Source organism: Atractosteus spatula, chromosome 8 (assembly GCF_055471065.1).
Source record: "Atractosteus spatula isolate fAtrSpa1 chromosome 8, fAtrSpa1.hap1, whole genome shotgun sequence".
Lineage (NCBI taxonomy): Eukaryota > Metazoa > Chordata > Actinopteri > Semionotiformes > Lepisosteidae > Atractosteus > Atractosteus spatula.
This window is the reverse complement of record NC_142713.1, coordinates 29554375-29568279: the sequence shown is the minus strand read 5'-3', so window position 1 is coordinate 29568279 and position 13905 is coordinate 29554375. Positions and strand designations below refer to the sequence as shown.

The following is a 13905-nucleotide window of genomic DNA, read 5'->3' as shown; positions in this document are numbered from 1 at the left end:
GTGTCTGCAGCAGGGACTTATTATGAGTTCAGTTATCCACTATGCTTCCGAAGCGCAATGTAGAACTGTGACATCGGAATGCCTCGAAATGAAATGATATCTTAGGATATGAAATGATAACCTAGGATTACCCCCATTTAAAATATTATTCTATTACAGAAGATAGACCCTCAGAAAACAATGTGATTCATTGTGATTTAAAATCACACAGGAGTGACTGACAATCACAGGCAAAGAACCTCAGTAAGAGACAAAAGACTGCTAAAGTACCCCTTCAAGAGTGTATATGCAATGTTTTTTGATTAGGTAAGAAAAAAGTACACTAATAATCCCTAATCAAAAGTAGCCAGACATTAAGAGCAGCTATGAAGCATATGGTTGGTTACAGATGTTTTTTTTTTAAATCGCCACAGATCAACAAAGGTTATGTCTTCTGCTTGATTATCCTAGGAGGTACCACAATGTCTGGATGTGAGGAAGTTCACACACAAGAGAGCAGGTTAATGTTTTTCATACACTGCCTGTATTCCCAACCTGACTGCAAGGGAAAAAAATAGGAGTCACACACCACAGGGAGCACAGAGGGTATTAAGTTTATTGTGCTGAACAAGTCTGTGATAATCCATTAAAAGATTCTTTTAACAAGCAAGCGATTCAAAGCGTAATCAAAGACAGCAACTCTATGTGAACAGTGAAAGCCATAAAGTTAGAAAACAATCAAACGGGTATAGAGGCAAAAGAAAGATTGTTTTAAAGAAAAAAAAAACAGCAATGAAGCATTTCCAACTTTTCTCCTGCTAATGCAACTACAGTATATTGCATAACGTTTTTTAAAGTTAAAATGTCCAGTCTTACCTAACAGTGACCTAAAGGCAGGGAAGAACAGTCTTATAAAATTCATCCCCCAGAAAAATAAACTATATATATATAAAATTTTATGGTGTTCTCCCTGTTCTCTTGGCCACATGCATTTAAGAAGATTATTCTGTTTGAAAATGAGGTAACAGTAGGCCCTTTTTAGAGGTAGTAATGTGTATTCGATTGTACTATAACATGATATTGGAACTTCATTAAGACTCCCAGAGCTAAAAGCCTGAACAAATATCAAACAGTGGCTTCCTTGGACATGCATTCAACCAACAATGAGGTAACGAAAGCTTAAAGGCTTTTCTTAAACTCAAGTATACATGAAGTAAAATCCAGAATGGTTGGAGCTCTGAAATCAGAACATCTTTACCTCGATGGTATTAAATTCAGTTATGTGCACCACAACATGTATGGGAGGCATCACAAGTTGTTTTCTTTTACGTTTGATTTTACCTGATACCTCAATAAAGAAGCCAGTAGGCTTTGGTGGTAAGCTGGCTCAGGACTGAGGCCCAGCTGTTAAAAGCTCAACCTGAGGTACTACCCAGTACTACCTGGCCCAGTTATTATACAACAATGTTAACAATAAAAAAGTTGACAAGCAGAAAGTGGAATCAAATTCTACATAAGAAGCATTTAAAATACATCTGGTTTAACCATATTACAAAAGAAAATCACATTTGTGTAAGGTACACGAAACCGCTAATCAAGTATATCTCAATCTCTACCAATTTAAAACATATTTATGAATGCAATATACAAAAGCCAAGCCTATCTTTTCCCAACCTGCAAAGCTTCAAGTTTCTTTGAAGGTTTATTTTTTTCCCCACAAGTGAAATGTACTTGTTTTCTGTTACAAAAATACCTTGATTAGGGATCGGTTGCAGTCCTAAAAGGTGTCCAAACTAATGCTGAAAGTAACAAAAAAAATGCATTCCTTTTTGAGACTGGAGGTAGGTCTTTGTCAATTGATTATTAGTCCATTTTCATTTCAACAGTTCATTTGAGGTACAAATGTGGACAGTAATATTTTCAGAAAACAAAAAACATAAAAAAACAACAAAAAGACATTACAGCTAAAATTATTTCATGTAGTGTCACACAAGCACATGATCCTTAGATACTATTGTGTAAATCAGTACAAAAATATATTCAAGTTAAAAAACATGTCAAAAGAAGTCATAATTTGCGCAGAATGGAAGGTAAGTGTCTTGTTAGGTCAGTTAGATATAAAGTAGTGCTAATGTAAAAAAAGTTTAAAAAAACAGTACTTTTTCCCTTAGCTGCATCTGAATTATATAGAGAAATAAAGGCCCCAGATCTCAGTGATTACCTGCCCGTAATTATTTCCTACATTGTCTTGTGTATAGCAGCATGTATTCATCAGGCTGTATTACTTGTTGAAATCAGAGGTAGTCTGGAATAGTGGAGTAATATTGCATCAACTGCTGAAAAGTGCTGGTGTGAAGGAGAAATTATACATATTGCATTCTGGAAGAATGGTCAGAGAAAACGTATGGTAAAATATCTTCCTATTCCATGTAATCACTGAATTCAGGAATAAAGTGTGTCTTGAGGTAAAATGTGCTTTGTTTGCATGAGATAGTGCTGACAACATGTGATTCCCTTTGAATGAAGTAATTGGAAATCTGAAGCAAGAGCCTTGTAATTAAACATTAATTATCAGGATTATTCTGCTGGCAGTGTTCATCTTTACCTAAAGTTTTTGAGATGCCCGTCCTGTTCCCCTCAATTTGGAAAATATCTCTCATGACATCTAGGATGTTTTTTCCTCAGCCCTGCCTTAGTCTCTTGACAATGGTTCCACCTCTAAATCCTGTATTTTCTTTTCTTTCTGTGAAAAAGAGCAATTCCCACTTTCTGCCTTACAGTGGCAACAAGGAAAAAAGCAATGGGGAATAGTGTTTGACATCTTCAAAGAACCTCAGAATTACATACAAATTATTGTACTGAGAGCACAGTGCATCTAACAGAGAGCTTAGACTTCATATGGAGGCTAATTGTTTTAGTCTAGTAATTTTGTGTCACAGATAGCAGTCAATTTAAATAATAGGAAAATCAAAATATCTTTCCATCTTTGTTAAATAATAGGGAAATTAACAATAGCAATGTCTTGTAGCTGCTACTGTATATGTTTCTATTCTTCTGTGACAAAAGCATAATGAATGATGATAAACGCAAGGACAAATTTCAGATCCAATATTTAGTTGCAGAGGGGGTTTGTAAATAGACAAGATGGTTACTATGCAGAAACAGAGTCATATGAGTTCTGTTGATGAGCTACACAGCACATAGATATAGTGTTGACAACAAGGCTAACTGTGACTGGTACCTCTCTGAGCACATAAATCAGTATCTGTAACTCCATGTATAAGCCCCTTCTGAAACAAAATTCCTGATTCTCTTTTGTAGCTCCATAAGAACAAAAACAACTTGCATTACACTGTAATAATCACCTATTTTCATTTAAAGCACTTTATGACTGTTGTAATAGTGCACTGTCATTTACATATAAAATATATTTTAATAAAAAATATACTTTTTTGTTCTCAAGTTTATGAAAATAAAATTGCCTTCTTCTGTTAAAATTTGAATTAGTATTTTTTTCTTCACCTTCGGCGGCGCTAGGATGAGTAGCCTGCACTGTCATGGAGAGATATTTGCCTACTGAAACATCTGATTGCTGATGACACTTTCTAAAATAAGTCCTGTGAACGTATATTCAGACTGGGCAAGTTTTATAAGCATTAACCAATGTTCACATGTATTTCACTTTCAGAATCAAAGCTTTTAGCACAAAACGCTATAGTAAAAATACATAATGACTGAAGTAAAAGGCATACAAATTCATGCATCGTAATACGTATCTAAATATATACTGGATATTGTGGTGCATGCTCATCTTTTTTCTTATGGAATATACATAAAGTGTTGTTTGAGTCTAGATTTGTCAAAAGTGATTGGTCAGTTCTAAGTTAATTCTAAACTCAGAGGAAATTAAAATGACTTGTTTAAATAATAATAATAATAAAATGATCATCTAAAACAGAAGGGGGTTGTCTCTTTCCCATGTCTTTGGTGGTCTACAGCAGGGGACTTATAGGCAGTGGGTTTCTCAGGCTGTTTAAGGTTCCTCTACTGGCAATTCGGGAGCTTGACCACATGTTTCAAGTTTCTGAATGACTAAGCCAGACTCTATGTTTAAGCTGCTCGTTTGCCTTCCACATAGTAGTCCAATAAAGTCTATTAGCAGGTTAAGAAAAAGACACAGTACTGATCGGCTGTATTTTTCAACCTGTTTCCCTGTGCTACAGACACTCTTTCTTACATTTGCTTTGAGGTTGTTTGTGTGTGATTTTCCCAGACAAACAAAAAAAAAACAAAACAAAAAAAGTGGAAAGACCGTAGAAGTAGAAAATAAGTGGTCAAGGCAGTGTCTTTTCCCTTGAAAGACCTGACAGCTGAATGAGGTAGAGGTAAAATGCTGTGGTTACTTAATCGTCCTCGGGAGATTCTTCAGCCTCTTCTTCCTACAAAAAAATCAGAGCAAGAGTTGGGACTTGTATTTTTCTTCACTTTCAAACAATAACAGCCCCACCTCCCCGTCTCCTCTCACCTCCCCTGACTGTTAACATTGCTTCCTTTTATTACATCATGGCTATTTTAGAACTCCCACCTCCTACCTAAACGCATACACATGCACATAAAAGAAACCCAGAGCACTGGAAAGACATTTCCATACTGATGCAGCTATAATCCTTTACTTCATTCCCCACTGAAACAGGGATCATTTAAGAAAATGACAGACATCTTGAGTCACTCCTTGAAAACACTAAAAATGTTTCTTTCATGACACTGGCAAATGAAAATAAAAGTTTCGGTACAGACGTGAAAAATTAATACACCCTATTTTTAATAATAATTTTGTGGCATTTCAGATACTCAAAGCTAGATAAACTTAGAGCTGCAAAGGTACATATGAAACAAGTCCTTCTTGTCCCGCCACACAGGCATGTATTGTGTGTTTTGCTGATCATTTTTTATGTTAAAAATCACTACAGTTGGGTAGTTTCAACTTCTTATTTATCAAAATTATTCATGAAATAAAGCACATAATTCATAAATACGTCACAGTAATAAAAACCTATGGGCATATTGCTCTAGTCAGAATAATTACATTACAAAGTATTTAAAGTGAGTTCAAGCCTCATTTGTACTTATGTATTCGGAGAAACAGTTGTGGTAACACGTCTAGGATTATGGTTTAATAGAAAGAGAACACCTTAAAGTGGTCCTTAAAATGTCTATTTTCTGTATTCAAAGAGTATTAAGAGTTATGAAGAGTATTTTTCATAACCAACTCTTCCATCTCTAATAGTTAATAGTTTACATAGGGGGTGCCCAACCCTGGTTCTAGGGACCCACACGGCTCTGATTTTTGTTTCAGCTTAGCCCTCCATTTCACAATTAATTTATCACACCAAACAACAGGCTTCTTTCGAACTCTTTAGGTGTTTTCTGTTCCTGAACATGTGGGAGGTTGCCTTTTAGCTAATGCATTTCGTAAGTAACTTAAGACCGTCGAAGTCTGGCTAGAAAAAATAAACCCACAAATGTTCCAGTCAAGCAACTTGTTAGTTCAATTAAGGATTCAATTAAGTAAAGAGCTTGGCTGGAACAAAACCCACAGGTGTGGTGGTCCCCAGGACCATTGTTGGGAACCCCTGGTTTAGATTATGTGTCAAACCTGCTTTAACAACGTGGTTGTTAAGCCCCCTGAAGTTAATTTATTTTTAATTTGTTACGTCTATTCTCAGCTGGCATCCAAACGTTTAGCATTTACATGGCTATAGAAGAATAAAGTGAAGTCCCAGAAGAAAAAAACAGTAGTAGTTTTTCAGTGTAACATATGCACAATACTTCCAGCTCCAGTGTGTGGAAGGAGGATAAAAGTCATAGTAACTGATTTGTTATTCAAAATCTAGATACAATATGATCTTTATTGATTGATTTAGTCTGGAATATGGAAAACCAATAAACACTTTCTAAACAGCAACAGATAAGCAGTTTATTGACTTCTTAAAAAGGCCACCTACAGCATGTTTCTATTCCCATTTCAGTCGCATGTCTCCTGCATACATAATACACTGAAAATGGAACTGCTGAGATTTCACCATTAGAACCATTACAAATGTAGCTTTTAATCTCACTTAAAAGGTATTTACTTTAAGGTTCCTCTTTTCTAGTAGCTGCTGTGAAGTGTTCCAAAAACAGCTTTCCCCAGTTTTTATAGTGAAATAGATTTGATTTTCCACATGGATTCATTTTGTCTGGGCGGCTAGCTGACACAATTTATAACTCTCTTCCTTTCCCAGGCTACTGCAGTGTGCCATTCAGTAAAGGCTGCATTAAAGCTTGTCTGCATTATATGACCAAACTTCCATTCATTACTGTTTCAGACACTTCAGCTGTGAAGGAGCTGCTAAATGCTACCATGTGTGACATTGCTGTACAAGAGCAGAATGGAAGAAAAAATGCTTTAATCATACAGGGCTCCACTCTGCAATCCTCTGTTCAAAAGGTTTTCCATCATCTTAAAAAAGAAAAAAAAAAGTTACGTGTTTTTTTTTCAGAGAAAAGGGAGAGTATAAATCCAGGAAACACACATGCTTCAAAATGCATTGAGGACAGGTTAAAAATATTAATGAAGCTGCATCAAGCCATGAGACTTCACAGCACTGCTGTTAAGTCTGCTTTTGGTTATTCAGAAAAACAAGGATGACAAGAACCGTGGTCTCTACTTAACCCAGGGTCGCAGATATTTACAGCAGGGGGCTAACATTTCAGGTCTAGTGTGCAGAGAGTAGGCCTGAGTTCCGAGAGTAGGGCTGTGTGTGCAGCCATCCTCTTTAGTAAGACACTGCACTGAATGCATTTCATGGAAAAGATGGTTCATCACAGAAACCCCTTTCGTATGTTATTAAGTATAAAAGAGTTTCTTTTTATGGTATTCTACATTAGGTAAATAAGACATTTAGAATCTGTGAGGTAATGTACAGTAATGTCTATTGCTTTGTACAAAAATAATGTGATGCAGATCTTTAATTCAGCTTGAGACTATTTAACAAAGGAATTCTGTATCACCACAAGCACACTGCCAATCATGGACACTCGAATTTCAGCGGATCTCACTTGACTCTGCTGCAACTGATGCAAACAAATGATGACTGCACCATTGTAAATAACTCATACAGCAGCTGCTGAAAACACGAGACAGCAAGTACATAACATCTTCACCTCGTACTGAGAAAAGCATTTTTATTTCACTTGGACATAGAAAAGTGTATTTACGTTTACTCAAATAAAAATGAATTATCTATTTGGAGACTTGCTTGTCCACAGCCCAATACTTCGTAACTATTGCAATACCTAAACATTTTTTGCTCTAAATCAGAATCTGTTTTAAAGCAGGTTCATCCTTCTGAATTTAAGGGAACGATTGGTTAGAAAGAAATATTTCTGCTCACTTAAACAAGCTTTTTTGAACAAAAAAAGGGAAACTTTAACAGGTATGTTTCAGTAGTGTGGTGTACACTATATAAACGAGTTACATTTTTTTTAATGACTACCCGATGATACACAGGGGGACAAACTATTGTGTCTCAGTGGATTTCATTAGTCACTTGTATCAAGAGTAGAAAATGTATTAAACTTAAACACTGGGTGGACATTTGACAATTACAAAAAACTATTTTTATATTTATATAATAATATAGATGTTAATTTAAAAACTAGACCTGAAAAAATAAACTACTTTTAACTGAAACAAACAATTCCAGGGAAGAAGTCTTCAAAAACAGTGTACAAATTAAAAGAAAATGCAAAGTCTGTACATGGTATTAGTTTCATATAATTTATAGTAGTAATTATAAACCGTAATGTATAAGAAAGAGATTATAATAAAAAACTATTTCAAAGATTAAATGCACAAAAGTATACACTGCAACACATTTGCCTCATTTTATGCATTTCTCCTTGTTCTTGAGTGGATCATTCATGCTGTACATAATTCACACTCATACCGAATTGAAAAGACACTCTTGTGATCCAACAGTCTGGCAGTCCTTTCCTCCCGCACTACAAAAAGCAATATTATCCACTCAGGTTTCTTCACTTTTAGCACATCTGCTCAATGAAAAATATCTGGGATATATTCCATGTTTAAAAAAAAAAAGACAAACACTCTCCAGCAATTTTTCCTGTTCAAGCTATTACATGAAGAAGGAATTATGTTGCCTTCCAAAGAGGTCCAGTGAAGATACAGGTACACAGAAAATGGCTTCTACATTGACTACATGACCTACTATTAATTTACATCATCATGAAAAATGATAAGTAATAGCCATAACAACAGCCTCCTTCAGTAGTGTAATTCTACTTGTTTATACCCTGGTCCCACATGCTTTCATTCCCTTTGAAGTAAATGAGAAGGACTGAAATAGTAACTAGCTGCAGCCTACCCCTCATTAGGGCTCAGCTATGTGGGAAGGCCAGGTTGCAGCTTCCGGGTCAAGCACGCTTATCAACTGAAAAAAAAAGGTCTGAAGAAAGTAAGATAAAAGAGCCTTTCAACGTGGAAGTAGTGACATTTTTATGGGTTCCAGCTCTGAAGACCTCTGAGCACCACACAACTCAAAACCATTGCAAACAATTCTAAAAAACAAACATACAGAGCCCACCTTACACATTTCATTTTCATAACTGAGAATAAGAGGCACTTCTTTGCACAAAAGGGCTGTGGAATTATGAAACAAGCTATCGAGCCATGATGTTAAAGCTGACACTATGACCCAAATAAACAGATACTAAAAAGCAAACAAGCTAAATGGCCCCCACTCTTTGGAAGCATTCTTACATACTTAGCACTATCGGGACTAACAAATATGTGAGGAAGGAAACTATTTCTTGGGAAGTTTTCTCCTTTTCATAAACTGTTTGTTTGGTTGTTTTCCAGATACCCATAAAATATAATATATTTAAGGATGTGATTTAAAACAAGTGAAATATTTATATATATTGGTCTGAATAGTAATCACTAATCTTTTTATCTAATGTTGGGAAGCTATCTGCACTTCTTTTTTGTTCTGTTTCTGGTGTGTACAAAGAAATATATTTTTAGAATAAAATTCAAACAACATGATTGAAGAAACAAATGGCAATTAACTATGCAAACAAAAGTGAGAGACCATTACTGTACAACTAAAGAAATGACAGAACTGAGATCTCAGACTCTGTTTTTCATTAAGATGTGATCTGAAAAAAGCAAGCAGAGATTTAAACAAGAGAAACACTTCAATAAGGCAGTACTTGTGTTGCTACTCAATTGCTGGTGTAAAGATATCTTTAAATCACAAAACTGGGCTTCCGAAAATTAAAGAAAAGTTCTCAAATTGTCGGATTTACAGCCCTCATCTGGTTCAATGTTCAGCCACGAATTACAGAGTGTGACTGCTGCCTTTGATACCCCTATTATTACTGTTAGTTTTACAGCGTCTGTACTAATGTTCTTGGCTATTGTAAAACCAACAGGTGGTTTTACTTGCCATTAAAAGAATGTAACTGTCACTTTCTTTTTTGGAGAGTTAACATAGGACCAGAGAGTCAGCACCCTGGAAATACTACACCAGATATCCAATGAAAAGATTATTCCCTGATTGTATTTATTATCAAAAGAATCTGTGCTTACAAAATACATTCTCAACCTAAAACTATATTAATGTAACCTTTAAAAAGGTGTAAGATGACCAGGGGAAGGATCATCCAGGACAGGTATTTCAGGAACGATCCGCTCAATATACTCGACTTAGACCTGAGCAAGATGGCCGCCAAGAGAAACCAGCTGACCTGCAGATGGAAAGGGCTTATTCCGAAAAACAATGAGACACAGGTGAGTCTTATCAGGAAACAAAATACATATGCCCCGGAAACAGTGAACCAGCGTGGAAGCCAGTAGATGAATGCGTTTTGGAGGAGATAGAGGAATCAGGTTACTGTCTGTGCGGATTGAAGAATAGCGGTTTAACGGAAGAAATAAAGGATTACGATTTACGGTTGGTGATTCGGATACGACGTGGATTTGTGGTACTTTACGGATTTTGGAACTCGGGTAGAATAAGGATTTAGAGAACGGACTGCGGACTGGCTTGATAAACGAACGGACTAGAGAAACGGAGGAAAAACTCCACGGAAATTAAAAGAAGAGAAGTGTGGTGTGAGTACTTTTGTCTCAGTTACATAAACCTTTCCCCCGGAGACACCACAAAGGATTTACATGAAAAAAAGGATAGGTTTCAAAATTTAAGTTGGACTCCTACATGGTTCAGCCATTTGTACAGGTATACTGAAGGGTAGAAAATGCAAAGATTTCTCAGAATACAGAAATTTTCATCATCCTCAATACACTTTTATGCAGTTCTCACGTTTATACAATGTGTCATAATTTCCTCACACCATTCCAGACAAACTGCATAAGGTCCTGTTCATACTGCTGATGGTTTTCAAAACAAGGAAAGCCAGAACTAATCTAATCACTGCCTCACACACTGTCACTCGAACCCCCCAAAGTCTCCCTTTGACCTACACGTTCTGCTTGTAAAAAGTGTTTTCATTTCTCCTTCGCCTTGTACTAAGAAACATCATCATTCGCAACAGTACCCTTCATTCCCTATTCTTCATTCTTTGCCTTTCCTTTTCTCAGATGCTAACAAAGCAGCAGTCTTTTCTGACTCAACTTTCCAGAAAAACAGTGGATCCGTCACTTTGCAGATGAGTTATTTAGTAACAAGAAGCCCCAGATGAAAAATAACTCGTTATAAAGATAATTGTGTGGAGTGGTACAGAGGTACTAGAGAGCAGGGTGGGAGCTAGCTCTGACAAAAACATACCTGAGCCGGTTTCTTCTGGACCACTTGCTGTGGCTGTAATAGAAAAAAAAACACAGTGAGTACATCTACATTGTGAATCCTCGTAATTAGGAGAAAATGTCTCTAATTACCTCCAGCTATTAAAGTGTGGCACAACTGGGTTCGATTTGGTACCATATATTTTTCTTCTGTGCTCACGGACACTTCACTCATTAGAAATAAATCAAGATCTTACAGCAGATGGGATCTTTCATATCAGTTCCCTTAAAGCAATTGTAAAAGACAAGAATACAGCAGATTCGACAGAAGAAAAGGCATCACACTCTTCCATCTAGGCATTTTCTCTACCACTTTATCCAGCACAGGGTCACAGGGGATGCCGGAGCCGAAGCTGGCAAGCTACAGGTGCAAGGCGGGATACTCCCTGGTATTGACACTAGTCCATCGCAGGGCACACACAAACACACACACTCACACCAGTATACAGTATAACATGGTACAATGGATGTAATATGAATATGTGACAGGAAGTTTGCAATTTATACATAGCAACATACTGTAGCAGGCTGAAATTTAAGGGAGATATTGTATTATTTGCTTCCTATTTAAAATGGTCTCCCAATGTCAACTTCATAAAAAGTAAGAGTTAAGATTGGGCCTGTGGAGCCTCCATTCAATCTTAAATACATACAGCACAGCAAAGTCTGATAGGCCTCTGAATTCCAACATTAAATTGAAAATGAAATTTCATAGACTTTGACATAAAAAGTGTGTCCTTGTACATCTCTTGCTGCATCACATTTTCCTCCCTCTTTGGGTTTCTTTCCCATTATACCTGTAAGCATTCACACTCCTAAACCCACATCAGAACTCCCTAAACATTCCACACTGCTGACTCCCTCGGCTCTGAAATCTCACAATTTGTTGATTGTACGCGTTACAATACATGTACACACATGGGAACCGTAAGTGCTGGGGTTCAATGAGAGTCCATTAAAGGAGGCTGTCAGTTTACTGAATCTCTCGAGAATTAGATCCTGAAAGTAAAGAGACAGAATCTCTGAAGCAGAGACAAGCCTGACTGTCTGGGGTCTGTCACACACTGTAAGACACCGTTTTCCAAAGCGGTTGTTCCAAACTAAATACACACTTCTTTTCAAGCATTATTCCATAATAATAAAAACATTTCTGATAACACTTCAGTATATTACACGTTCTGAGTATATTCATACACCTTACAACCCCTTTTGTGTTGCATATTTTTTTTTAAAGATCACTCTGCAATGACACCTTTAACTAAAAATTGCTGTGAACCTGATTTACAGCATGTGAGAAAAGAAAACTCCCAACAATAAAACATTCTGGCAAACTACATCAATAAAACAGAGAAATTAAAATGCTCTGTAAGGGTTTATAGCACTGGAATAAAACTGTAAAAGAACATTATGTTTTAAACCTAATGCAACCTCTCTTAACAGCATGCCCTGTGGCATAGGTTGTTCTCAACAGCTATTTCTCAGCATGCCAGCTTTCATTGTAATTTATTGCAGGACTCAGTGTTACAAGCAAAGGATCACCAAAAACGTTAATAAAGGAATACTGAGCGGAGACAAGGCTTTTACATTCTAACCTCATCGAAGTAAAATGGCATCATGCACAGTGCTTAAAATGTAAATCACGAGGTGTCTGAGCTCAATGTGAACTGGAGAGAATGGATGAATAAGGGGTTACAGGTACTGTAGTGATTAACCGTGACACACACATACTGTACAGTAATATCAAACTAAAGCTCTGTTAAATGCATTTTCAAGCTGCCACTTTCAATACCATGCTAACCAGGTACGTTAAAAAAAAACATTGTTAATTAGTCATTTCCAATTGCATAACTGTACACGATTTGCCAAATCCCTTTTTTGAAACTTTTCCAGTCTGAAGGAATCTGCGGAATTTGACTGTTTGATCTCATCTTCACAAGAACAGCTGATCTTTTGGCTCAGTGGAGGTCACCTACTGTATGTCCAGGCATTGATGCTGTGAACACTCTAAGAGAGCAAAGTGTTTGTGATGAATTAGTGAAGGGGCAGAGCAGAGCTTACATGTAGAGCCCGTGGGTACCCTGGCTGACAAATATATACATTTTAGATATGTTTTACAACTTTCGTAAAACGATTGAACACATTTTTAGTTTAGAAAAAAAAACAAGCATCTGGAACTTTTTTTGTTCAATCTTGTAGCATCATCTGGCATTAGCGGTGGATGTGCACTTCTCTGGTCTCATTTGGAATGTCATAATTCAGGCATTTACACATGTTTCTACTGGCATCGCTGAATCCTGCTGTTATGTCCATAAATAAATCAGATTCTGTCTTTTAATAAATGCATACAATTAGAACTTCCTTTTCACTTAAAAGCAGCTTAGGTTGTCTGTTGAAATGTTCAGGCTTGTCCAGTAAACCATTCGTTGACAAAAATGATTGGTAACTGATTACCTTTCCCGTTCTGCTTTGTCACCACTGCCCTGTAATTGTGTAAGCTGAAAGTATGCTGAATGCAGCTTTTCACTTCATTTACTGTACACTCTTTCAGTGTTAGAAATACTTCAATTCATCATGCTGTTCAAACAATTCTCTTTTCATCAATAGACTAGCATGGACAACCGAAGGAAGATTAGAACGTGGTTGTGCATATGAAGCATTTCAAAAGAAGTGTGAAATAATTTCCAAATTGAGGAATCACTCATTTAAATACAGTGCCCTTCAAACACATTGGGACAGCTCAAATCCAAACTGTCATTTTTGCTTTATATCAGTTCGTACATGTGATCGCAAGATTAAAATAAATGATAAGTACAATATAATGTCTGTTTTATTTTTTGGTAATTCCATGGAAACATTTGATCATATTAAAACCAAAACATACTTTCTGCTCTACCTAATGATTTCAAGTGACCATAGGTATGGGGAAACATTCTCTTTGAGCAGAATCCAGAGTTTTAATGGTTTCATATCCCTTTGAGGGAATAACTGCTTGAAGTTAGTGACCCATTAAGCTCCCCAACCCTTTGTGGAATTATCTGAAATGTTTTTTCTGTGGC

The 13905-nt window shown here is 36.5% G+C and overlaps 1 protein-coding gene across 1 annotated transcript in view; it reads right to left on the bottom strand.

The window, feature by feature from the left end:
- Window positions 1-573: 573 nt before the first annotated feature.
- The window catches only part of hmga2 (high mobility group AT-hook 2), a 70438-nt gene continuing 57106 nt past the window's right edge, over window positions 574-13905 (bottom strand). Inside the window, exons 4-5 of the mRNA XM_088923526.1 lie at window positions 10833-10865; window positions 574-4418 (exon numbers count right to left, since the gene is read on the bottom strand). Coding sequence (XP_088779652.1) covers window positions 4383-4418; window positions 10833-10865 — 69 coding nt within the window. The 3' untranslated portion in view covers window positions 574-4382. The remainder of the gene's footprint in view (window positions 4419-10832; window positions 10866-13905) is intronic.